Here is a 27,428-nt window from a genome sequence, read left to right on the forward strand (position 1 = left end):
CTGGGGCTGCCCATTGGCTGCCTCAAGCTCACACCCCGCCTGCCTCCCTAGCCTGTGGCTCCCCAGCAATCCTCTGCCTCTCCAGCTGCTTCTAAACTCCGGAGCAAGCACCTCCTGCTGGGCCATGTCGAGCTGCAACCAAATTGCAGTGGCCCCTGCCATGGACATGCCTGAGGTCCTCAAGTCCCTGTTGGAGCACTCTTTGCCTTGGCCAGAGAAGAGGGCAGGTAGGAACACAGGTGGTCTATCCTGGCAAGATGCCTAAGTGCCCAGGGGGTGGGAGCAGGCACAGGGACAGGAGCAGGATGGGTGAGGAAGGGTTACAAAGCAGAGAAGGACCCCAAGAGATGTATGGGTGTCACATCAACTCTGGGGCTGTTCCTCTGCCTGCTGGATTTGGGCACAATAGCCAGTGTGCAGCCACAGACAGATGCTGTGCTCACGTGGGACAAGGACAGGACTAGAGTGTCTGAAGGAATCCGACTGGAAGCTGATTGCTTCTTAAACTCCCTCCCTCTGCACGTTGAGGGTGAGCAGAGGAGTGGCAGAGCCAGTAGATTTGGGCAGCAGCTGTGTCTGAAGAAGAGGCTTTCTGCCCGCCACTTGCTCATTGCTGGAGGGCTGAACTCATGCATGGGATGGAAGCTGCTTATGTAACACGACCACAAGCCCCGCGTTCCTAGGATACCACAAGCAACCCTAGGGCGAGGGACAAGCTGAAGAGCATAGTGAGTGGTGGAGTGTGGAGAGGGGCGGCTTGGGCAGCCTGAGTACCAGGTGCCTTACAGTCTTTCCTTGGAAAGTCAAGTGCTTTGGAGAGTTGGGGAACCAATTTGGGGGTGTTCTCTCCTGATAGTTAAGTTGCCCAATCTCTCAGGCTCGCTCCAGGTTCTTAACTACCTTTATAAAAAAATGTTCCCACAGTACTGGGGATAGAACCCAGGCCTTTTAAACACTAAGCACCATTGCTATAAAGCTCTGTCATCAGCCCCTCCTCATTACTTTTAGAGGAGAGCACCCTGTCTCTGCTACCAGGGGTGACAGGAGGTCAGGGTGCTCTCTTGGAACCCTTTTCAGGCATCTGCTTCACTGTGTGCAGGCATCTGACATATCTCATCACCCTCGTGTCCCTGCAGGACTTCTTCCTGCAGGGCTCTCCAAACTTGGGAGCCAGAGGACAGCCTCTGGGTTCCTTTTACCCTCTGGGGCCAGGAATGCACCTAATTTCGTTAACTCTGGGAAGGCAGGACAGCAGGCTCTGGGCCTAGGAAATACTGTCTAAGGTAGAGTGCATGGCAGGGTCCTCAGAGGGCTCTTGTGGAGTTTTGGACCCAGGGCCTTTAGGCTGGGGTTTCTAACACTGAATCACTTAAATGCCTTCCTGGCAGGCATCAGAGAAGGTGTTCCTGCCTTCCATAGCACAAAGGACACTAGCTGCTGGTGAGAAGCCCTTGTCCCTCCATCTCTGGGAAAGACCCTTGACATATGGATGAGCTTCAGCTAGGGTCCGTACCCACAAACAGGCCACAGACAGCTTTCTGCCACCTCAGGTGGAAGACTTTCCAAAACACAGAGTAGAGCCCTTCCAGTTTGGCAGGCAGGTACCCCATGACCCCGCCCAGCTGCCCTACTGCTCTACAGACAGGGTCAGTTCCAGATGTGAAGGGATTAACTCGGTGCACTGCTCTTTGCGTGAGACTAATGCCTTTGAAATGTGGTAGCAGCTGCTGGTCACTGGCTCTCAGCTGGTAAGCACAGGCCTAGGAAAGCTGAAAATTCCCCATCCCTCCTGGGCAGTCAGAGCACTTGCCCAAGCCTTCAAGAAGAGCTTTGCCAGGATTGGGAAAGTTCTGCCTGAAGACTAGTTAGCCCAGTACAGCCAGGTCTTAGGCTTGAGTCTTGGACCACCTCCTGTCACTTAATGTGGCACTTCACTGAAAATCAGAATGTGCCATCCCACACAACATCAGCTTGTGGTTAACTGGGGAGAAATGAGGGGAAAGTGGTGGAGGAGCCAAATAAGTCACAAAGCCTCCACTCATATTACTACTCCCTACCTACAGTCCTACTTCCCAAAGCTCCCAGATCTTCCAAACCACTTAAATGTCTGCCCGAACCAGTGCTGCCAGGAGACTCAGAAACTGTGTCAAGTACTTTACAAGTTCCTGTGTGGCTGTTTCTCCCCATTTCCCACCACTCTCTGTGGCCTCTGTGGGAGTTGGCAAAGGTAGCAGAGTGCCCTTCGTCTCCATGCAAGAAGTGGGTTCCTCCTGGAAGACTGTGGGACCCTTACTTTCCCTTTTCTTCCTCTAGCCCAGACACTCTGCAGCACAACCACGTCACATGCAGGGTGTAGCTAAGTCCCAGTGGGAAGGAATTTCAGTAAAGAGCAATGCAGAGTGCGAGAAATTCCAGGTGCACCCTCAAAAATGCTCTCCCCACAGCTGTGTGCTCAGTTTTCAAGTTCAAAGACACGTCCCAAGATCCACATGGAGCCCCCCCTGGCAGCTCCAGAGCCTGCTACAGCCTGCACAAACTTCTGCCTCTTTCTTGTCCCTGAGTAGGTGGAGTCCTGATCAGTAGTGACCAGTCTTGAAACTCCCTGAGTTCCCTGATGGCCCTTCCTCAGAGCCACAATTCAACCAGCTTCCCTGCAGACTGAGAAAGGGCACAAGGATGGATCCATTTGCTGATCTGACTCAGTTTCTCACCTCTGTCTCTCTGAACCTATAAAAATCACGCTTCCTGTCCCTGCTCCTGCACTTTCCCTGCTCACACAGCCTCCAGCTTCATTCCTCCCCGGCTTCTTTAAAGATCTGAATCCCTAACCCACCCGGTGAGCTTGTGGTACTCACTTCCCTCATCCACAGGGTCTTGACTGTGCTCAGTGGCACCCCATCACCTCTCTGTCTTCTCCATTTACAGAAGCCTGACATGCTCTAAAGTCAAACTAGGCAGAAAGGACACTTATGGACAAGACAGCAGGAAACAAAGCCTTAAAATCAGGGGTAGGATGTGATCTTTGATTCTGCTGCCCAGTAAGCCGCCTGGTCTTTTACAAAGGATGAGGAATGCCTATGCCACTGGCTTGTTGCCAGGACTAAGTGAGCTGTCCACATGGACGGTGTTTCCAACTGTGACATGCCATGCTGTTTTCTCTGAGAGGCCGAAAGCATCATGGCTTAGTGTTCGTTCTTTCCACCTCTTCCCTTCCTTCTTTCTTTGGCAATCTGACGCCCATTTCCTTATTTTTCACCTCCCTTTAAATAACTGGATGTGATGAGATTGTGCACACACAGGGCGTTTCCTTGCGTGTGAGGTGAGTCTCCTGGAGCATTACCATCAGCCCTGCACAACAGAGCAGAGTCTTAGGAGTTCTTGCTGCGGTACATCAGGGGAGGCACTCACTCCAGTCCTTGGTGAACTGAAGTACACAGGCTGAGGGTGGACTGCACACTTGGTCTTAGTGGAGGGCTATGGGGGGAGACCTTCCATGGTGTTTGCTCAGGAGGGAGGAAATGATGTAGATCCTCCCACAAGCTGGAGATAGTGAGTAACTTTCTCCTCATTTAAGCCTGCTGAGTGAAGCCAGGCGTGGGGGCGCGGGTCTGTAACCCCAGCACTCGGGAGGCAGAGGCAGGCGGATCTCTGTGAGTTCCAGGTCAGTCTGGTCTACAAAGTGAGTTCAGGACAGCCAAGGCTACACAGAGAAACCCTGTCTCGAAAAACCAAAAAAGAATTAACTTTGCTAAGTGGTATATCTTCCTCACTCTTTTAGTGAGAAATGAACTCAGAGAGCTTGGCCACCTCAGGGCAAATAGGTGGAGTGGCCTCTTCTACCTGAGAAGGCCAGGGCCTTGTTCTCTGTTCCACCCTACCCCCAAGAGAAACAGGAAAAACTCATTTTCAAGTGCCAGGCACTGATGGCCGTGTCAAGGGGCACCTCTTCCAAGTGGCCTTATATTTGGCCAGACCTCAAGTGAGGCTGCTGAAGGGGCAACCTGAGTCTCTCAGTCTCAGGAGTATGTGCTAACCAGTCCTGCATCACCATGTGCAGCAGCTTTACAAAGGAGCCCGGTTTTCCATTCTTCCATGAGAACACTGATGACCCAGGGTGGGAGGCTACAATCTTGTCCATGAGGTCACCCAGCTCCTGCTTCCAGGCTCAACCTAGCCACAGAATTCCCTGCTCTCTGAAACCATGTGGTATTTCTTGGTCATGCAGTTACTCATTATTAGCTTAGCAAGCATTTATTATGCTTGTGGCTCAGGAGTGGGTGAGACAAACCCTGTCCTTGTTCAACTAGAGCTGATAACTCAGTGAGGCAAGACAGCAGTCATGAGTCCTCTCCAAAGGGCCACACTTAAGCTAAAACCTAGAACGTGAAGCAGAGCTATGTGAAGAACTCTCAGGCTGTGAGGAAAGCACCTTGAAGGCCCTGTGCTCTGGTGCCACAGGTGAGCCACGGGGCAGACAATAGAGTGTGGTCAGCCAGGGATAAGACCTCAGCAGCTGTCCTCACAGCCCTCCTGCTTCTCTGTCACCCACAGGACTTCAGCTGGGGAGCAGGGCTGTCAGACCGCGCAGGCCGGATGTGGTGGGGGAAGGTTGTTCTCCATGGTCATGGCACTCTTGGGCAGCTCATCTGTTATCCCAACCTGAGAGTGTGCGAAAGACAAACTAAATAGGAAACTAGGCTCTTGAGAGTCCTGGAGGGAGAGGCAAGAATTTACAGAGAGGCTCCGCCCACCACTTCTCCCCTGGAGCACATCAAGACCAAAGCACATAGCGCAGACCCAATTTCCCAGCCACAGGTATGTGGCTACAGAACAGAGCTGCTGGCAAGGCTGGTGCAGGGGACTTGCCAAAAGAATGGCTCATGCTTGTTCTTCCAGATTCCATCGTAAACCAAACACAAGACTGTTATTTCATAATAATAACACTCTAAATTCATAACTCTTGGCTCTAAAAAGTTTTAATGTTCTTACCAACACCACGCAAAGAAAGCAAGCCAATAAGTATTTCTTATTACTCTGAACAAAGCATTGTGCTTGCCAGCCTTTAGTATTAGGATACTGAGTCTTGGCTTTCTAGAACTCAGTGGAAGCCTTACTATCAGCCTGCTTTTGCATATCCCAGGTTCCTGTGCCATCTGTCAGTCCTAGATGCTAAGTGGTCAAGATCACTGTGGGGTCCAGGCTAATGAAAATCATTTGCTTGGCATGAGCTTCCTCTAATAGACTTTCTAACTTGGGCTGGTCAGCAGGCTTCTGGCTATAAAGAGCAGAATCTAAAACTGTTCCTGTTCTGGCAAATAACATTTCTCAGCCTGGCTGTAGTTTAGACTCTGTACCCTATCTTTATCATCACAGCAACACATCTCCTGAACCAACACACCCTGAGCGGATGCCCAGCCATCCATCTCACATGTTACTCTTGTAGATGGCACCTGCCTACCAGTGCTTACCACAGATAATCTTCACAACCCCCTGCTTGGCAGGACTTTCCATCTGCTTCCCAGAAGCCATTTGCACAGAGCTCTACGCAAGTCATGATTCCAAGGAGAGTCTCCTTAGGTCTGCTCTCAGGCCTTGAGTCACAGCTGCTACAGACACCTTGAGGTACTCATTGCACTGGAAACCTGTCGTTGGCCAGGCATGGTGGCAAATATCTTTAATCCCAGCTCTCGAGAGGCAGAGGTAGGTGGATCTCTGAGTCTGAGGACAGTTTGATCTACAAATAGTGAATTCCAGGCCAGGGCAGAACTACACAGTGAGGTCCTGTCTCAAGCCCACCCCCACTAAAAACAACAACAATGGGTGTGGGTGTGGGGGGCCTGGAGAGATGGCTCTGTGGTTAAGAGCACTGATTGCTCTTCCAGAGGTCCTGAGTTCAATTCCCAGGAACCACCTAGTGGCTTACAACCATCTATAATGTGATCTCATGACCTCTTCGGGTATGCAGGCATACATGTAGGCAGAACACTGTATATATAATAAATAAATGAATGTTTGTTTTGTTTTTTGTTTTTCTGAGACAGGGTTTCTCTGTGTAGCCTTGGCTGTCCTGGACTCCCTTTGTAGACCAGGCTGGCCTCGCACTCACAGTGATCCACCTGCCTCTGCCTCCCAAGTGCTGGGATTACAGATTTGTGCCACCACTCCAGGCTATAAATCTTTAGAAAAACAAAACAAAGCAAAAACCCCACCACTGGGCTGGAGAGATGGCTCAGAAGTTAAGAGGTCTGTTCTTCCAAAGGTCCTGAGTTCAATTCCCAGCAACCACATGGTGGCTCACAACCATCTATAATGAAATCAGGTGCCCTCTTCTGACTTGCAAGCATTCATCCAGGTGAAACACTGTATACTTAAATAAATAAATCTTTAAAAAAAAAAAAACACTACCAACAAAAGAACTCTATAACTGACCAGCATGATGGCTCAGTGGGACAAAGTACTTGCCACTAGGCTTAACAAGCTAAGTTCTGTTCCCTGGAACCATGGTAAAAGGAGAACCACTCCCAAAAGCTGTCCTCTAGCCTCCAAATGTGGACTATGGTGAACACACACACATGCACACACATTGATTAATTAATTAAAAAGCTATTATCAGAGAGTAGGAATGTAGCTCAGTCAGTAGAGTGCTTGCCTAGCACGCACAAAGCCTGGGTTTGATCTCCTGAACTCCATAAATTGGTGCTGGTGGTGGTGGTGCATGCCTGTACTCCAGCACACAGGATATGGTAGCAGGGAGATAGAGGAGGTGGTGGCAGGAGGACCATCAATTCAAGGTCATCCTCATCTACATATCAAGTTTGAAGCCAGCATGTGGGATATATGAGACCACACAAACAAACAAACAAACAAAAAATCAAAAGGTTATTGGTACAGAATACTGTGATGCTACATCACACTTTTTCTTTTTTTAAAGCTAGGGTATTAATATGTAGCCCTAGGTAGACCAGGCTGGCCTTGAACTCACAGAGATCCGCCTGCCTCTGCCTCCCAAGTGCTGGGATTAAAGGCGTGCGCCACCATGTCCAGATGCCACACACTTTTAAAGTTTAACCAGGTACTAACATGTTCTTCTAAGGAGTCTATTTTTTTTATAGGGCTCACACACTATGGCAATTAGCAAATTACTTCTTGAAACACTTATTCATTACTGTGAGAAGAGGCAAGGTCACAGCTATCACCATAGCAATGACAAGAGACAGCGCAGAGAAAGGCAGCTGGGGTCCTTCTGAGGTCAGCTGGAGAAGGAAGAGAAAGCACTGTCCCTGTCCTCAGGATGCTGCTGAATGCTGCAATCCACCACCGCTTGCAAACAAGCACAGAGGGAGCATGCCTGGAATGCTTTCTCAGGACTTGGAACACCCACCTTCTGGTTGTGGGGGCGTGTCCGGAGAGATCAGTCTGTTGCCTTCCTACATCCAGGTTGCCTGATCCATCCATTGGGGGTAACAACAGCTCCAAGAGAGGGCGAGGGTTAGGGAAAAGAGGGGGAGGGGCAGAAAGGATGAAATCAGGAGTGGGGATCCTCACTTCTCCCTACATGCCATCTGTTACAAGCAGATAACATGCCACTCTTACCTTATTAACCCTGTTTCCCCTTCTCAAGAATGTAAAATTTAGTCGTGAAAATACACATTTAAGTCTTGTCTAGCAAGTTCTGTATAACCAAACTAGCTGGAGATTTGTATTTCTTTTAAAAATACTATGTTACATTTTAGTATGCTGCGTATGCACAGAGGAACTGTGCTCACGGAGGTCTGAAGACAGTCTATGGGTTAATCTCTCCTGCCATTATGTGGTACCCAGGGATTGAACTCTACTTGTCAGCCTCGGCAGCAGTCACCTTTCTCCCATGAGCCATCTTACTTACCTAGCTTATCTTGAGTTTCATGTTGTTTCATTTAAGAGTTGCTCTTTTGCTGGGCGTGGTGGCACATGCCTTTAATCCCAGCACTCGGGAGGCAGAGGCAGGTGGATAGCTGTGAGTTCCAGGCCAGCCTGGTCTACAAAGTGAGTCCAGGATGGCCAAGGCTACACAGAGAAACCCTATCTCGAAAAACAAAAAAAAAAAACCAAAAAAAAAAAAAAAACAGTTTCTCTTTTAAATTTGTTTCTAAAAACCTCTAAGTCAGTTTCTCCTAAGCTATCCTAGACACACTTAGAATTCCTACTAATAGTTCTGCAACACATGGGTTTTCTGCACAGTTTCCTTTTTCCACGATGGATTTATATCCATCAATTTTGATTAAATTAGGAAAAGTATTTGCATGGGAACACCGTAGGCTAAATCCTGCATTATCCCCATCTGACATATAAAGAATAGCTTGGAGAAACGGAACAATGGGCCGGGGGCATCGGAGTTAGAAAAGTGAGCAATGTTACAATAACTTGCATTTTGGATTTGCAGTCCATCATCCTGTCCCTATGACTACCCAGTCTTCGGTCTCTACTTTAGGCCCCTTCAAGTTATAGCAAAACTCTGATTCCACATGCTTTAAGCTGTCTGCCCTCGGAGGCAGGGAGCCATGGGAGGGGCAGAGTTTACACAAGCCAAGTCCCTGCCCCTCTGGGAGCTTAATCCCAGGGCGTCTAGTATTGTCTGGGCTTGAAGCCGAGTATGACTTGTTCTGCTAAGAGGTACAAAGTTCTGTCTTGAAGGTCTGCGCACCCCTTTACGACTCACAGGTTTCCTAGGGAACCCGAGAAGCATCGACATCTTTTAAGAGGTGTATCTCTCACAAAATGCAACATTGTTTTTGTTTTGCTTTTTAATTTTAAGAAAGGGAAACAGTGGAGAAAAGAGAATTCGGAGGTGTCCCGGATGATGGAGACTCTATTTCAATGTTGAATTGTTAAGGCTGAGGAAATGAAGCCGGGCGTGGTAGCTCACGCCTGTAGTCCCAGCACTCGGGGAGGCAGAAGTAGTTGGAGCTCTGAGTTCAAGGCCAGCCTGGTCTACAAAGTGTGTCCAGCTACACAGAGAAACCCTGTCTTGAAAAACCAAAAAAAAAAAAAAAAAAAAAAAAAGACTGAGGAGATGAGCCTCCAGTGGAGCAACTAACTGAATATTTCCAAGGTCACAAGCGAGCAGCTAATAGTCCGGAAGCAGCTCCCAGCCCCGGTTCGTGGACAGGACTCAAGAATGCGCTCTCTATGCTAGTGTTTATCCCGCAGCCACGCCTGCTCCCAATCCCCAGATCACTGGGCAACTTGACACCCGTTCGAGCGGCCAGCCAGGAGCCCGTCTGCCCTCCGCTAACCTCGAGGGCAGCGTGGGAGGAGCGCTGGCTGGGCAGCTACGTCCCAGTCCCCGGACCCCGGGGCAGAGTCCGCCAAAGAACAGAACAGGGCAGGCCAGGCCAGGCCCAGGCCAGACCCCGCTCCTCCCCGCCCCTCCCCTTCGCGCCGCAGCCGCACGTGCAGAGCCTCGTGCAGCCGCGTCGGCCCCGCCCTCTCGCCTCATTGGCTGCCGGGCGCCTTTCCCTCTCTGTCCCGCCCCTCGCGGGTCGCCTGCGAGGCCGCTCCACGTGACCCTCGGGAGAAGGGAGGTGGCGCCTAGCTCCGCCTTCGTCTTAGGGTAGCTTCTCCGAGGGAAGGAAAAAAAGGAGGCCTCGATGGACTGGGAGAAAACCTGGAATCACGAAAATGGTGGCGCGGAGGACATGACTGACCAAACGAAGCGGGCAGCTCCACAGCAGGCCACGAAGCTTCCCGGCGGGCGGGGCGATGCTCCTCACCTGGCCCTGCACGTGTCTAGCTCGTTTGGCCCCCGCAGCCAATCCCAGCCCCAGGAGCTGCGCCCGCCCTCACGCAGAGCGCACCAATCGGAAGCCACGCTCTGGGACCGCCTAGCCTGGTCTCATGAATAATGAATGAGACGGATCCCGTCCGCGGACGGCGGGAGGCGGGGGTGCGGCAGCGCGTCTGCGCAGTGCTGCCCGTGTCAGCAGCTGCGGCGGTCGAGCCGCTCCGGCCCATCTCGGGGTGCGGGCGGGGGAGGCGAGGCGCACGAGTGGGGCGCAGGGCACGATGTCCGACGCGGGCGGCGGGAAGAAGCCGCCTGTGGAGCCTCAGCCGGGGCCGGGGCGTTCTTCTGGGGAACGGGGCCTGTCCAGCTCCTTTCCTCTGGTCTTGAAGAAGCTGATGGAGAACCCCCCGCGCGAGACGCGCCTCGGTGAGGGGGGGGAGCGGCTCGCGCGTACATGGGGGCGGGGTTTCTGTAAGGGCGGGGCCTTGTGGGGGCGGGGCGGGTCCGGTCAGAGGTCAGGGTGAAGCGGTCCAGCCGAGGTTATGCGGGCCCCGGAGATGACTACGGGCCTGCTGGATTTAGGCCTCTGGCCAAGAAAGTCAGGGGGGCGATCTGGAAAGGATGGGTCGGTGGAACTTTGCAAGGAAGCAGCCACATCTTCGATGGGGCTCCAGCGGAGCTGCCTGCATCCAAATCCCTAGGATGCTGCTTGCCTAAAATGCGGGTGCCTGGGCCTCGCCCAGTCTGCGGATCCTGGGAGCACTCCACCGCACCTCTGGGGGTACAGAGTTCACCACCAAAGTTTGAGAAGCCCTTATCACTGTAGCAGATGGCCTTTATATGTCTTTGGCCAGTCCTGGAGGAGGACGCGCCTTCCTCCCTGGGAGGGGGGACATTCAGCAGGTCCTCTGTGGTGCTTGACTGGACATGTGTCCCTGGGTGGCTGCTGAGATTCAGATGGAAGAGGCAGTTTGAAATGAGGGTTGGTAGTATCTTTTAAGGGGATGAAGGATAGGCAAAGTAGGACTATGATGAGGGTTAGAATGCAGCCACTGAGGCCTTTTCACCTGGTTGATTGTTCGGAACCACAATAACAGGACTTGTCTTCATCGTATTGCCGAGGTCACAAGAGTCTCAGAGGGCCCTTGTATGGAAGGCAGGCTTGGCCTAGGAGAGCAGCAGGACTGTCACCTATTGTAGGGTTTTAGGTACATTGGGGTGTACTTTCAGTCTGAGACCTTCAGGTTTTCAAGAGCTCAGTGTAATTAGGGTATTTAGGAAAGAACAGGCTTTCTGTGGATTGCCTGTACTGGGGAATTCACTTCCCTTTCTGAAATGCCATTTCGCTTCTTTTCCTGGGTGTGTTCGGGGCTGCTGTGCTTATGGTTGTCACTGTCGGGTTATAAATAACTTCCGCTCAGGTGAGGCTGGGTTCTCTCCTCCTGCCTCAGGACCCTTTGTTTGAAGATGATGCTGCGCTCCTGGCTGGGGCACACATCTGGCAGCTCCTGCTTAAGATTACCAGAGAGTAGCAGTCCATATAGTGACTTTGCCTTACGTTTGCACATGTTCACAAAGCATTTTGACATAGTCTTACCTTGTTTGGGTTGTTAGCTCCACTTCTCAGGTGAGGAAAATTAAGACTCTTGAGAAGTGTAGAAGCTCTCTCAAGGTCAGGTGGATGGGCCTCTGACTCTTGGTTTGGTGCTCTTTCTTTCATATCCAACTGGCAACCTCTGCTGTCAGTTCGTCCCTGTGATTTAAGTGCTGGACATGTCAGTCATGTACCTCTAGAAATTAAGACTTGACCTTACAAACACTGAATTAAAATAGCCTGATTGTAGCCATGCTTGCTTGCAATTGCATCCTTCACTGGAGAGGTAGAGGTGTGTGTGGGGGGGGGGATCACTAGTTCAAGGTCATCCTCTGATGCACATCAAGTTTGAAGTCACCCTGGGCTTCATGAGACCTTGTTCCAGAAAACTAGAAAATAATAGTTTTAAATGATTCAGTCAGGCAAAACAGGAAACTTCCTGTTGCTTGTCTGTCCGTAAGGCTGCTGCTATTTTTTTTATGATTTATTTTCTGTGTATTGGTGTTTTGCCTGCATGTCAGAGCCTCTGGAAGTGGAATTAAAGACAGCTGTGAACTGCCATATGGGTGCTGGGAATTGAACCCAGGTCCTCTGGAAGAGCATCCAGTGCTCTTAACCACTGAGCCATCTTTACAGCCCAAGGCTCTTTTTTTTTGTTTGTTTGTTTTGTTTTGTTTTGTTTTGTTTTTTTGTTTTTTTGAGACAGGGTAACAAGCCTGGCTTTCCTGGACTTGGTTTGTAGACCAGGCTGGTCTCGAACTCAACATCAGTTCACCTGCTTCTGCCTCCCGAGTGCTGGAATTAAAGGCAGCCACCCAAGTCTGCTTTTTAAAAAAGATTTATTTATTTATTTATTATATATACAATGTTCCGCCTGCACACCAGACTAGGGCAGCAGGTCTCATTATAGATGGTTGGTGAACACCATGTGGTTGCTGGGAATTGAACTCAGGACCTCTGGAAAAGCAGTCAGTGCTCTTAACCATTGAGCCATCTCTCCAGCCCCTCAAGTCTGCTTTTTTTATCTCCTCTCTTCTCTTACCTCTTTTGATCCAAGTGACCTCATCTGACTGGCCAGTCATTTCTGAACAGAATGCGGATTGAGAAAGGCGAGCAGGGAAGCCATCTGGCCACCCAGCCCACAGGCTGGGAGTTTTGTTGCCTCCTGGTTGTTTTTAAATCCAAGCCTGGTTAAGAAAAAATAAAAAGGCAGTAGTAGGAATTCAAGTTAAATCATATTAAAAGCTATGAGCAAGATCTGTTTGTGAGAACCTCTACCTCACTGGGTCTGGTCATTTTTCTTGGACTAATAGGCTGCTTTTTGGTTATCTAGTCTTGGGGCCCGAGGATGACTGCTTTTTTTTTTTTTCCCCGACATAGTATTTGATTTCTCTTCTTTTTCACTTCTAAATCTAGAATTCAAAACCCCTTAATTTTGAAAGCCCATTATAAACGTGTCGTGATTTATAATCCCACTTCTCTGATTAGCCTCCTTGTCACTTTGATTTCCTTCTTGTCATGGTTCTCTGTTCTGTTTTGTTTCCAATTGCCCTCACTTGGATATCCGTGTGTATACAACCTTTTCACTAAGACATGTGGGATTTGATCTTCCCTGACTGATTAGCTTTTCTTTGAATAGGAACAGGCTTTCTTCCTCAGCTCCACCCTTCTCCATCCTCCGAGGAAACCTGCCTCCAGTCTTTCCTGTGTATTAAGAAATGAAGGCCTTCCAAACTGGTTGCTCTGAGAAGAGTTTTAGGTCCTCTCATTGCAGTACACCTGCAGCCAATCTGTCTGAAAGTCCATCATTCTCCAGGTGTTATACAGGTTCCCATAGCCACTGCTTAACCTCTTTGCTTGTCCCTGAAATCTAGAACTGAATGTGACACAGTCCTTGCCCTCAGTGAGCTCACAGCAATAGAGAGTGTGATCTGGGTACCGTACACTCAGTAGTCATTTTTACAGTATCTCTGTTCTTCACAAAAGAGGCTTGTGACAGAGAAACACACCAAGGATCAGTTAAGTAATATGGATCAGGTCACATGTCCCACAGTTAGTGGGTAGCAGCCCTGGTTGCTATGGAGAAACAGAATTGGAGGGAACAGAACAGGGGAACTCAGAAGTTACTGGTTGAGGACCTCAGCCCTTTGTACACTAAGATATCAGGAAAGGTCAGAACACCACTTCCTTCCCCGTAGCCTTTCTTCCAAATGCCTGCCAGCAGCCTATTCTGCATTAACTCTAGGACCACCTGAAGCCTCGGAGTATGCAGCTAGCATTCCAGAAAGGCCAGACACAGAAGAGAATGTGTTGTCATCCCAAAGGAGACCAGCTGCCTGTCCAAGCACCAGGTTACAATGGGAAGACAGGACATGCTCTTGAAAAGTGTATATGGAGTGTGGATAGAAGCAGGCCTCTAAGAAAGATGGGTCTTCTCCAAAGCTCACTGCTCACCTCCTGGCATGAGTTACTCTTGTGTGGTGTCTCATTATAGATTTTGTTTGCAGATAAGGAAAAGGGGAAGGAAAAGCTGGAGGAAGATGAGTCTGCTGCAGCCAGTACCATGGCCGTCTCTGCCTCCCTCATGCCACCCATCTGGGACAAGACCATCCCCTACGATGGCGAGTCTTTCCATCTAGAGTACATGGACCTAGATGAGTTCCTGCTGGAGAATGGCATCCCTGCCAGCCCCACCCACCTGGCCCAGAACCTGCTGCTGCCTGTGGCGGAGCTTGAAGGGAAGGAGTCTGCCAGCTCTTCCACAGCCTCTCCACCATCCTCCTCTACTGCCGTCTTTCAGCCCTCGGAAACCGTGTCTAGCACAGGTTGGTGACAGGCCTTTGGACAGGTTCACCTGTCTCCCCACTGAGTTTTGCTTTATCCACACTCCCTGTGTGCCCCTTTTCTGAAGCATGTCCTGGTGGGCTGCAGACAGAGGCGTTCTCTGTCCCCCACTCTTCAGCACTGTCTGTCAGGTTGGGGATAAAGCAGTAGTTACACCTGCAGTGCTGGTCTCCACTGCACAGGCTCAGGATGGGGGAGTGTGCTCCCAGGCTGCCGCTCTGCAGAAGGGAAATCCCACTCTGCACTTGATGCTGTTCTTCTATGTCACGAGCATTTGGCCACAGATTCTTGGGAAGTTTAAGAAATACTAGTAAACACCACCATTCCTGGCATTCTGACTGTAAGTGCCAACATTTACCTAGGACTTATTCTGTGCCAGGCTTTAACAAAAAGTCATCAAAACAACCTTACAGGATTAGTTGAGGAAACTGAGATACAGAGAAAGTAAGAAACTTGCCCAAGTCACCTAGCTAGTAGGTACTGAAGTAGCGTTTGAACCCAGGATGCTTGTCTGCATAGGCAGGTACAGTGCTTAGGCCCTGGAACAAATGACATTCCCACTGCTCAAAAAAAAAAACAAAAACAAAAAACAAAAAAATTCAGTATCTAAAGACATTGTTTACTATTTAGGCTAGGGGATTGATTTTTTTTTTTTTTTTTTTTTTTTTGACTTCTTTGTTTTCATATGTGAATTTAAACCCACAAAAGAAGGTATGTCCTCCACTCAGAAGCCATGTAGAGTTCCTGTAGCTTTAGAGACATGATGGCAGCTATCTCCTGGGACCCACACCGTGAAGTTTTCATGGTGTGTTTCTGTTTTAACTTTTCTTTCTTCTTCTTCTTCTTCTTCTTCTTCTTCTTCTTCTTCTTCTTTTTTTTTTTTTTTTTGCTTTTCGAGACAGGGTTTCTCTGTGTAGCCTTGACTATCCTGGACTCACTTTGTAGTCCAGGCTGGCCTCAAACTCAACAGCGATCCACCTGCCTCTGCCTCCCAAGTGCTGGGATTAAAGGCGTGCGCCAACACACCCGGCTTGTTTTAACTTTTCAAAAGGGAACCTTTTTTAAGTAAAATTTGAAAAGTAAAATGTACGAGTGTCTAACACTGGTAGAGCATTTTATTATGTATCTAAAATATTAAGGTCCTCTTTTTAGATTTACTTATTTATTTATTGTCAAGACAGGATTTCTCTGTGTAGCCTTGGCTATCCTGGACTCGCTTTGTAGACCAGGTTGGCCTTGAACCCCTGCCTCTGCCTCCCTGAGTGCTGGCATTATAGGTGTGCACCACTGTGCCTGACAGATTTATTATATTTAATTGTTGGGGGTGGGGGGGAAACTAACACATAGATACTGGGAACTAAATTCAGGTCGGCTGCAAAAGCAGCACCTGGTCTTAGCCACTGTATCTCTGCAGCCCCAGTAGGAGACTTTAAAAAAAAAAAAAAAGGCAGATGCAATGTCATAATACCTGTAGTCCTTGTTATACTGAAGGCTGAGGCAGGAGGATCACTAGTTTATAGATAGTCTAGATAACATAGTGAGACCCCATCCCAGAAAATGAAAAAAGGGGCCAGAGATGTAGCTCAGTGGCAGAGTGCTTGCTTAGCATACACAAAACCTTGGGTTCCAAACTGGAAAGATGCCTTAGCACTTAAGAGTGCTGGTTGCGCCAGGCAGTGGTGGTGCACGCCTTTAATCCCAGCACTTGGGAGGCAGAGGCAGGTGGATCACTGTGAGTTCGAGGCCAGCCTGGTCTACAAAGGGAATCCAGGACAGCCAAGGCTATATAGAGAAGCCCTATCTCGAAAAACCAAGGTGGAAAAAAAGAGTGCTGGTTGCCCTTCCCAGGACCCAAGTTTGATTCCTGGCACCTACATGGTGGCTAACAGCCGTCTGTAACTCAGTCCCAGGGGCTCTAACATCTTCTTGGAGGGTACCAGGGATGCAGGTGATAGACAGGCAAACATGCAGACACAGAAAACAAATTTTTTTTTTTTTTTTTTTTTTTTTTTTTTTTTTTGGTTTTTCGAGACAGGGTTTCTCTGTATAGCCTTGGCCATCCTGGACTTACTTTGTAGACCAGGCTGGCCTCGAACTCACAGCGATCTGCCTGCCTCTGCCTCCCGAGTGCTGGGATTAAAGGCGTGTACCACCACGCCCGGCTTTTTACAAATATTTTTTTAAAGCCTTAGTTGGGTTTCTTTCTTAGCACTGCAAAATAAATTTTAATTACAAAAAATTAAAGACAGGGGAAATAGGTTGGAGAGATAGCTCAGCCATTAAGATGACTGAGTGTTCATGCAGAGGACCTGAATTTGGTTTCCAACACCCACATCATAGCTCACAACCGTTCATAACACCAGTCCCAAGGGATACAGCTGTCATGCACATGGTATAGTAAATGCAAGTAGAACATTAATATACATAAGTAAACAAACCTCAAAAAAGAAAAAGCAGGGCCCAGGGGTCCTGCTCAAACTAAGGCACCAGCCAAGGACAATACAGGCAGTAAACTTTAAACCCCTACCCAGATCTAGCCAATGGTCAGAACAGTCTTAACAGTTGAGTGGAGAGTGGGATATGTCTTTCTCACATACTCTGGTGCCTCACATTTGACCATGTCCCCTGGAGGGGGAGACCTGGTGGCACTCAGAGGAAGGACAGCAGGTTGCCAAGAAGAGACTTGATACCCTATGAGCATATACAGGGGGAGGTAATCCCCCTCAGGAACAGTCATAGGGGAGGGGAATAATGGGAAAATGGGAGGGAGGGAAGAATGGGAGGATACAAGGGATGGGATAACCATTGAGATGTAACAAGAATAAATTAATAAAAAGAAAAAGAAAAAGCAGAGAGATGACTTAGTCAGGAAACCAGTAAACTGATAATGGGGACAGTTTAGTGCCCTAGCACATGTGGGTATGGCCATGCTGGGGTCAGACACTGGCCAGATGGCCAGCCTGCTGAGACAAGTCAGTGCCTTCCAAGTTGTCCTAAAAAGTAAGGAAGAGCGAGCCAGGTCCAGTGGCTCACACCTATAATCTCAGCACTCCGGAAACAAGCAGGCAGATCACTGTGAGTTCAAGGCCAACATGGTCTACAAAGAGACTTCCAGGGCAGCCACGGCTACACACAGAAACCATGTCTTGAAAAACAAACAAAAAGAGGAAGAGTGGACTTGCAAGATGGCTCAGCAGAAAAGGGAATTTTTCATGAAGTCTAGTGGGGTGCTGGAAATCAAACTTGGATGCACTGTGTGTGTGGAAGTCAGGACAAATGAACCCCAGGACCCACATGGTAGAGAGAGAACCAACTCCTATAAGTTGTCCTCTGGCCTCCACACATGCTGTGTGATATGCATGCAAATAAATAAAAGTAATTAAAAGTTAAATGAAAAATGTGGAGTGATTGAGAAATACGCCTAGCATTAGCCTCTGGCCTTGACATGAACATGCATACATGTACACATGCATCCACACATACAAAAATCACACACTAAAATTAAAGAAAGGGGCTGGAGAGATGGCTCAGTGGTTAAGAGCACTGTCTGCTCTTCCAAAAGACCCAGGTTCAATTCCCAGCCACCACATAGCAGCTCACAACTGTCTGTAACCCTAGTTCCAGTGGCTCTGACATCCTCATGCTAAAATAAAAATAAAATAATAAAATGAATAAAAATTTTCACATGTAGAATTGACAGTAAATCACAGATTTGCCTGCCTCTGCCTCCTGAGATCTGGGAATAAAGTGTGTGGCACCACACCCAGTCTAAGGAAGTAGCACGTGTGTACAAGTGTACAGCTTGGTGGATCCTCACAGGGTGAACTACCCACTTCACTGCTCCCCAAATCAGGATACATAACTGTGTTGGTATCCAGGAAACACTTGTGACTCTGGGCTTCTCAAAGGTAATCACTATTTGTTTCTATCACCAGAGATTATGTTTGCTAATACCTAAACTACTTATCAATAGAATTGTACTGTTTTATTTTGTATTTTTGTAATTTTTGGTATTTCGAGACAGGGTTTCTCTGTGTAGCTTTGGCTGTCCTGGACTTTGTCGACCAGGCTGGCCTCCAACTCACAGAGACCTGCCTGCCTCTGCCTCCCAAGTGCTGGGATTAAAGATAATGCACCACCCAGGGTCCTGTTTTATTTTTAAATATTACAAGTGGGCTCCCAGCATCATGGTGGTGCACACCTTTAATCCCAGAACTCAAGGAGGCAGAGGCAGGCGTATTGCCCTGAGTTTGAGGCCAGCATGGTCTACAGAGCAAGTCAGGACAGCCAAGACTACACAGAGAAACCCTATCTTGACCAAAACAAAAGTGGGCTGCCAACACTCAAAGCAGAAAGAGAGGATTACCACAACTTTAAGTCCAGCCTGGTTTGTAAAATGAGTTCTAGGCCAGCCTGAGCTATATACTTAGTTCCAGGATACCATATATAGACATATGGAGACCTGGTCTGGATGATGATGATGATGGTGGTGGTGGTGGTGGTGTTCAGGGTCATAAGTAAGGGTGCTTGCCGTCACGCTGAAGTCCTAGTAGGAAAGAACTGACCTCCACAACTTGTCCTCTGATCTCCATTCATATACAGTGTCATGATGCACATAGGCACGTGCATGCACACACATACATGCTCAGAAAGAATTGATGAGAGGAGGCAGTGCATCCCTTGCATTTGAGAGTCATAGGTTTAATTCCCAACACCATACATGCACACACAATAATAATAATTGTAAGTTCATTGCATTACTGCTCTTTTTGGGTGTTATGTTTTCTTTTTCTGTTTTCGAGACAGGGTTTCTCTGTGTAGCATTGGCTGCCCTGGACTCACTTTGTAGACCAGGCTGGCCTTGGACTCAGAGATCTGCCTGCCTCTGCCTCCTGAGTGCTGGGATTAAAGGCATGCGCCACCACATCCGGTGCATTGCTACTCTTATATTTATAATTTTAGCGTAGCGTTTTATAACACATAAATTATGTGGATATTTTTATGTCATAATGTTAACAGAAAGCCTTAATATTAACAAAATTTACTGGGCACAGTTGGTGCACACCTTTAATTCTAGCATTCAGGAGGCAAAAAGAGTCAGATCTCTGAGTTTGAGGCTGTTCAGGTCTAAGGGTAAGTTCTAGAACATCCAGAGCTATAATATTGAGACCCTGTCTCAAAAACTAAAGTAGTTTTACAGAACATTCTTAGTGGAAAGTGGGTATGTTGATCTGTACCTATGATTCCAGTACTCAAGAAACTAAGGCAGAGGGCTGGAGAGATAGCTCAAAGGTGAAGAGCATCGACTGTTCTTCCAAAGGTCCTGTGCTCAATTCCCAGCAACCACATGGTGGGTCAAAACCATCTATCATGAGATCTGGTGCCTTCTTCTGCTATGCAGGTGTACATGCAGGCAAAACACTATACATGATAAGTAAAACCTAAAAGAAAAAAGAAAGAGAGAAACTAAGGCAGAGCCAGGCAGTGGTGGCGCACGCCTTTAATCCTAGCACTTGGGAGAGAGAGGCAGATAGATCTCTGTGAGTTTGAGGCCAGCCTGGTCTACAGAGCAAGTTCCAGGACAAACCAAAAAGGAAAAAAGAAAGAAAGAAGGCGGGAGGATTGCCATGAATTCAGGCCAGCCCGAGTTAAATAGAAGGAGAGATAAAGTACAAGCCAGCTGGAGCGATGGCTCAGAGGTTAAGCGCACTGACTGCTCCTCTGGAGGTCCTGAGTTCAATTCCCAGCAACCACATGGTGGGTCAACCATCTATAATATGATCTGATGCCCTCTTCTGGCGTGCAGGTGTGCATGCAGATGAGTACTCATACATAATAAATAAATAGATAATAAAGCTAAAAAAGAAAGAAAGTAGAGGCCTTTAATTTTTCAATCACTTTGTAGAGAGGGCATCATAGTCTGTATGCTTCTGTGTCTGACCTCCTTTATACAGTGTTTGTGAAGGTCATCTTGTCACTGTGGGGGAGGTGTGTTACTGTCCAGGCAAGCACACCACAGTGTAGCCATTCTGCAGCTGAAAGACAGTGGAGCTCACTGTGTAGTCTAGTTGAGGTTCTGAACAATGCTGCTGTAAACATTAGTGTGCATGTCTCTACTTGCCTGTATTTGTTTTGGGCATTTACTTAGGAATAGACTGGATGAGTCAGTAGACATAAATGATCATCATCATCTCCTCCTCCTCCTCCTCCTCTTCTTTTTCAGGCAGGCTCTTTTAAAGATTTTATTATGTATAGTGTTCTGCCTGCAGGCCAGAAGAGGGCACCAGATCCCATTATAGATGGTTGTGAGCCACCATGTGGTTGCTGGGGATATAACTCAGGATGTTTGAAAGAGCAGACAGTGCTCTTAACTTCTGAGCCATCTCTCCAGCTCTGAGACAGGGTCTTTCTATATAATTCTGGCTATACTGGAACTCACTGTGTAGACCAGACTGGACTCAGATTCACCTGCCTCTGCCTCCCAAGTGCTGGGATGAACAGTGTGTGCCACCAAGCCCAGCATTATTTACTTTATTTTATTAAGCGAATGAGTGTTTGTCTGTGTGTATATGTACGTATCATATGTATAAAATGCCCACAGAGGCCAGAGGAAGGGGTTGGATCCCCTAGAACTTGAGTTACAGGCAGCTGTGAGCTGCTATGTGGATGGTAGGAACAGAACCCAGGTCTTCTGCAAGAGTAGTGCATATTCTTAACCATCGAGCTCCAGAACTCACAAACATGTATACCACATGTACACACCTGTTCTGTGTGAGGGGAAGGTGAGACAGCGTCTTATATAGCCTATAACACCATAGCCAACCTGATACAGTTGAAAACCTAAATTTGATTATGCTGTGCTTGTGCCATGAACATTCCAGTGACTTCTCATTTCAAGAGAAGAGCCTGTATCAGCACCATTGACATTTAGGGCAGAAAATTGATGATGGGAAGTTGGGGCGGGGGTTATAGGAAGATCTTGGGTTTTAATTTTGACCTCTTTTGAAGGCATGTAGCAGCCTTCAGGCTTCTACACACAATACACTAGTTGCTCCCTGGAGTACTGATGTGGCTTGGTTTCGCCTGTGGGGCACAGCTGTCTCCTGTTAAGAACCATAGTTTTAACATCTCTTATACTATGTTGTCTCTGCCAGGGCAGTACCAGGATATCGTTTATATTCAGTGACTGTCCATTGGCTACATATCTGGTGTACTCCTATTGGTAGCACTGAACATGTAGGCTAAAGGTTCAGTTTTCTTTTAATACAAATCTAAACACACAACCTTTGAACTCTAAAATTGACAGTAATCCAGTGTTTACCTATAAAGCAGCCAGCCATATGGAACAGGAAGAGCAAGGAGCCAGAAAGAGTTAACACTCAGCCGGGCAAGGTGGTGCCCACCTTTGATTCTAGCACTCAGGAGGCAGAGGCAGGTGGATCTCTGTGAATTCAAGGCCAGCCTGGTCTACAAAGAGAGTTCCAGGACAGCCAACGCTACACAGAGAAACTCTATCCAAAAAAAGGAAGAAAGAAAGAAAGACAGGCAGAGGCAGGCAGAAAATCTGTTGCTGGGCATGGTGGTGCATGCCTTTAATCCCAGAACTCGGGAGGCAGAGTGAGTCCAAGTCAGCCAAGGCTACACAGAGAGACCCTGTCTCCAAAAACCAAAAAGAAAAAAAGTTAACACTCATTTTCTTTCAGAGCTGTAAGACTAAAGGAATGCTCACAGTGACTGACATGGGAGCTCTCAGCCTGTGTCCTCATCCCACTGTTGCTCATGGGGAGGCTCGGCTGGTTTTCAGAGAACTTGAACAGACACAGGAGGCTGAGGGGATAATGATTCAGTGTTTGACTTACCATTTCTTTGAGAAACAGAACACTTAGAAATCTGTGTCCATTGTGAAGGCCTCTTCCCTTGGTGTGCTCTGTTCCTAAGTGGAAGAATTCATGGGCTGGAGGTAATAAAGTGATGGAGCGTGTGCTTACGTGTGTGGAGCCCTGGGTTTTATCCACAGCCCACAAAAAAAGGGCAGGCATTGAACCACAAGTGCCTGTCAGCCTTTAGGCTGCCTGTGTGGTTTGCTTCTAAGTGGTGGTATTCTGTGCTACCTATAGGTTTCTGGTGGCGTGATGTGTATTCTCTGTCCAGTGAGATGCTTCTAGATCTTCTGCCTCTGTCTTTCAGAATCGTCCTTGGAAAAGGACAGGGAGACTCCAAGTCCCATTGACCCCAACTGTGTGGAGGTCGATGTGAACTTCAACCCTGACCCTGCTGACCTGGTCCTCTCTAGTGTGCCAGGTGGGGAGCTTTTCAACCCTCGGAAGCACAAGTTTGCAGAGGAAGACCTGAAGCCCCAGCCTATGATCAAGAAAGCCAAGAAAGTCTTTGTCCCTGATGAGCAGAAGGTAACATCCAGTGTCCTTTATTAAAAACGCAGCAGTAGCCGGGCGGTAGTGGCGCACACCTTTAATCCCAGCACTTGGGAGGCAGAGGCAGGCAGATCTCCGTGAGTTCCAGGTCAGCCTGGTCGACAAAGTGAGTCCAGGACAGCCAAGGCTACACAGAGAAACCATCTAAAAGAAACGAAAAAATACTGGGCAGTGGTGGCACACACCTTTATTCCCAGCGCTTGAGAGGCAAAGACAGGCAGATCTCTGTGAGTTCTAGGCTAGCCTGGCCTACAAAGTGAGATCCAGGACAGCCACGGCTACACAAGAGAAACCCTGTCTCGGAAAACAAACAAAAGACAGGAGTTCCATACTTGGAGGTGCAGCAGCAACAGCGTGATAGGAAGCAGTGGTGCAGTGTGGGTGGCCCCAGTCACTCCCAACAGTTCCCTTCTTCCTGGGGCCTCTGGGTGCCTCAGTGTTCCATCTCCCTGGTGTTAGTCCAGCCGTCGGGAAGAGAAGTTAGGTTGAACAGTTTTAAAGGACAAAGGACACTTTGTAGTCGTGGGGAGATGGCTTAGTGGCTGTCACCCTTCCTGACGCTGTGACCCTTTAATCCAGTTCCTCCTGTTGTGCTGACCCCAACCGTGACATCATTTTTGTTGTTACTTCATAGCTTGCTTTGCTACTGTTATGACTCCTAATGGAAAGGTCTGTTTTCAGATGGTCTTAGGTGACCCCCATGGAAGGGAGTGGTCACAGTTCACAGACTGAGAAACACTGGCTTAGTGGGTAAAGCATTTGCCACAGAAACACAGAGGCCTGAGTTCAAATTCTAAGAAGCCATGTGAAAGCTGTAACAGGCTGTGTGCTGCTTTAATTCCAGTGTTCTTACCAGGGCATGGGAGGCGGGGTAAGAGAACTGCTGGGAACTCTGGGCCACCTACCCTGCCAAACAGCAGTGAACAACAAAGGGACCCTGCCTCAAACAGGATGAACCTTGAGGACCAGTGCCCTGGGTTATCCTCCAGTGTCCACACACCTGCTCTCCTCTTCCAGGTCTTTGCCTCTCTGTCTCTGTCTTTCTCTGTCTGTCTGTCTGTCTGTGTGTGTGTCTGTCTGTGTGTTGTGTGTGTGTGTCTGTCTGTCTGTCTGTCTCTCTCTCTCTCTCATGGTCTTGTAAACTCAGGTTTGATCTCAGGGATCTAAACTGCACCTAGGTTGTTGGCATTTTCTTTTTCTCTTTCTTTCTTTCCTTCTTTCTTTCTTTCTTTCTTTCTTTCTTTCTTTATTTGTTGGCTTTTCAAGACAGCGTTTCTCTGTGTCATCCTGACTGCCCTGGACTCACTTTGCAGACCAGGCTGGCCTCAAACTCACAGCGATCCACCTGCCTCTGCCTCTGGAGTGCTGGGATTAAAAGTGTGTGCCGCCATGCCCAGCTTGATTGTTGGCTTTTAACCAACATTAAGCATGATGTGGTGGCATACTTTTTTGTTGTTTTGGTTTGCTTTTTAAGGCTGGGTTTCTCTGTGTAGCCTTGGCTGTCCTCAGGGGCCTCAATTTGTAGACTATGCTGGCCTTGAACTCACAGAGATCTGCCTGCCTCTGCCTCCCAAGTGCTGAAATTATAGTTGTGTGCCACCACGCCCAGCTGTGGCACATATTTTTAATCGCAGCATTTGGGAGGCAGAGGCAGGTGAATCTCTTCAAGTTTGAGACCAGCTTGGTCTACAGAGTCTACATATACCATACATACCCTCTGAAGACAGGCAGTGTCCCACAGAATTCCTTCTTTAGGGTCCTTGCTTTAGTTCTTACCACAGCATTTAACTGTGTCCGGGTAGGATTGGGGGGTGGTAAGGAAAGATGAGGTTCCCCCAGGGAACACCAGGTACCCACAGAGGGCTCTTTCCCACAGGATGAAAAGTACTGGACAAGACGTAAGAAGAACAATGTGGCAGCCAAACGTTCCCGGGATGCCAGGCGCCTGAAGGAGAACCAGATCACCATCCGGGCAGCCTTCCTGGAGAAGGAGAACACAGCCTTGCGGACGGAGGTTGCTGAGCTTCGCAAGGAGGTGGGCAAGTGCAAGACCATCGTGTCCAAGTATGAGACCAAGTACGGGCCCTTGTAACCTGTGCCCCTTGCCCCGCAGGGCACTGCCTGCACCTCAGACCTCTGCCTGGGGCTTCCTGGACCCCACACTCATGTGGAGACTTGGGACTCTTCATGGGCACATGTGGCGTACCTGCTCTAGGAGCACTCACGTCTCAGCTTCATTCTAACATGGCCAGCACACGTGGTGACTTCCCCAGAGGACCAGGATCCTCTCTGGTGGGGAACATAAGTGAATCTACGTAGACGGGTAAACGGCCCAAGTTTCTCTTCTTGGATGTTCAAGCTGAATTAGAAGGGGACCTCTGGAGTCCAGGTTTCTCTTTTTACAGAGTGCTCAGGCTTTCCTAGCCTTCCCCTCAGTCTCTAGTCTGGACTGACAAGGGCTGTCTACAGAATGAGTCATGATTATTGTCACCCTAATGTCGTCTCAGGTAGCAGGTGCATTTCCACTTGGGGTGTGTCTGTCATGCACCTCACTCTCCCCCAAAAAAAATCTTTGAGAGAAACATTCATTCCCATCTGTCTCAGAGCCAGGACACATTCATACTCCTGTTAGTGTATGCGGGGTGGTGGGCCACAGCACTGGGCTCTCTGCATAGCCTGCAATTGGGCTTGGGTTTGGGCCTTGTAGTAGAAATGCGCCCAACCATTCTTAGCTCCTACATCCCTTTTATCTTGTGGCTCTCAGGCCTGAAGCGGCCCTGGGATCAGCTCCCTCTGCATCTCACTTGCTGTGGAAGAGAAATTTCCAGGATGGCTGGTCTCTGAGATCTAACTTCCAGCACCTAGGCAGGCCTTTGTGTCTCCAGGCCATTCTGGAGGCTCCTGACTGACCTCTGGTTATTTTCACCCAGTAACCCTTCTCAGATCTTAGGTTTAAAAAGAAACCCCATCACGTAGGAATCTTGAGCCTCCTGGCCCCAGGGTACCACTTCTGCATGGTGTTTAGGAAACTGGTCTCCACAGCCTCTTGTTGTGGGCATCAGAGCAAGGAGCTGTCTTTGGGAAGCTCTGTGGGCTTTTTGCTGCGTCTCACTGATGTGTACCAGACCAGAATCCCTGAAGGCGGTAGAGGGCCTCCCACTTGACAGATTAGAATTCCTCCCTATGCGTGTCAGCAGGGCGCCTCCTAGGAGTTGCACTTGCAGAAGTCACAGTACAGTTGTCATGGGACAGCAGGCTCTGGAGACTTTTACACTGGCCTGTAGTCCCGCAGGAGTCGGGCTGCCCGCACAGGTCTGGCCGTGGGGTGGAGTGATTCTTGAAGCTTTGGCTCCCTCTGCCTCAGAGCTGCACCTTTCTCTTCTGTTTGGCTTGTCCTCTTGCTCTGCCCAGAGGATTGACAGAGGAAATCGTGGAGCCCTCTGTTTATGTGGGTCAGTTAGGGCGCCTCCAGGAGGGTGTGTTTATTTGCTCAGGGCGGGCGGCCAGTGTGAAGGAGACAGAGGTAATGAGGGTGCTTTATCATACTTAACACTGGCTTTCTTTTAAGTGGTGGCTTAGTTTGGGGCCCCAATCTTTCAAGACTTTTCATAATGATGTTAAGACCAGGGCATACTGTCTACTGGCCATGGACTGCAGCCAGGAGATGCCCTGTCCCTCCTGGGACCTGCACATCACCTCGCAGGGGAACTTGACAAAGGTCCCTGAGGCCAAGGCAGGTCTCCCTCCTACTAGGTCCCTGACTTTGACTTTGTGGTTCTATAGGAACCATGTGCACACTTGTCACTCTGTTGTACCCAGCATGTCAGTGTCCTGCCCGGGCTGCCTGCCTCCCACCCACCCGGCACTCTGTCTGGCTGCTCACCCAGAAGCAGTTCTCGCTTCCTGACTGGTGGACAAGCCTTGAGCTGAAAAGCTCTTTGTTTTCTTTGGCTAAAAAAATGTAAGGTTTGTGTTTTTTAAGTTTTAGTTTTAAGGAATGGATACTTCTCTCTGGATGCCGCCTGTGTTGTGACCCCAGTGGGTGGGATGGGGCTCACTGTCTCCCCTTGTTCCCACCTTCTGCCTTGTGGTGCCCTCCTTTCCTTCTAGAAGTTGAGGGGCGGGGGTCTGGCCCCTCCTAAAGAGCTTACTTGGGAACAGTGTGGCTGCTTACTTCTTGGAGGAGCCTTTTGAATGAAACGCTGCAGGGACCGGAAGAAGCATGCCTGGAGGTCGACATCTTGGAGGAAAACGCCTGGCTCCTCTGTCGGCCTTGTGATCCCAGTCTGCACAGAAAGAGTTGGCGTCTGCTGTTTGTCTTGCCATGAAAGTCTCCTGACACCCTCTAGGAGAGCAGACAGTTGAGGCCTCAGGCTCCTGCACTCAGATCTTTGAATTCTCCTAAAGAGAGGCAGGCTCAAGAAGCCAACCTTTAATTGGCTTTCCATGGATTTGCCTTGGGATGAGAAGTATTGTCACTTCCTAAACGTCCTGTCTCAGCTATGGCAGCCTCAGAATGCTGCAGGAGTATACATTCAAGAGACGTCTAGATAAAGAAGTACAAGCGTTTGGAGAGAGCCGCCCTGCGGAGGGCCTGCCTGAATCACCGTATCCTTGTTCCAGAGGCACAGCTTTGCGGCCCAGCTCCTTTGGTTGGGGACAGCACTAGGCAGTGAACCTGACCCCTGATCCATACTCCCTGCTGAGAGGGTGCTGTGGGCTGCTTTCCACTCAGGCAGCTCCTACAGTCCTCCAGCGTGGAGGACGATGAGAAGCTAGCTCTGCAGTGGCCCTG

At 48.8% G+C, this 27,428-nt stretch overlaps 1 protein-coding gene across 1 annotated transcript; it reads left to right on the forward strand.

Moving 5' to 3' along the window:
- On the forward strand, nucleotides 1-26,455 carry Tef (TEF transcription factor, PAR bZIP family member). Its single transcript, XM_051160049.1, has 4 exons — nucleotides 1-227; nucleotides 13,865-14,182; nucleotides 22,389-22,609; nucleotides 24,510-26,455. Exons 1-4 carry the CDS (start codon nucleotides 125-127, stop codon nucleotides 24,723-24,725), a joined length of 858 nt encoding a protein of 285 aa, XP_051016006.1. The 5' UTR covers nucleotides 1-124; the 3' UTR covers nucleotides 24,726-26,455.
- The last annotated feature ends 973 nt before the right edge of the window (nucleotides 26,456-27,428 follow it).

Source organism: Acomys russatus, chromosome 17, assembly GCF_903995435.1.
Source record: "Acomys russatus chromosome 17, mAcoRus1.1, whole genome shotgun sequence".
Lineage (NCBI taxonomy): Eukaryota > Metazoa > Chordata > Mammalia > Rodentia > Muridae > Acomys > Acomys russatus.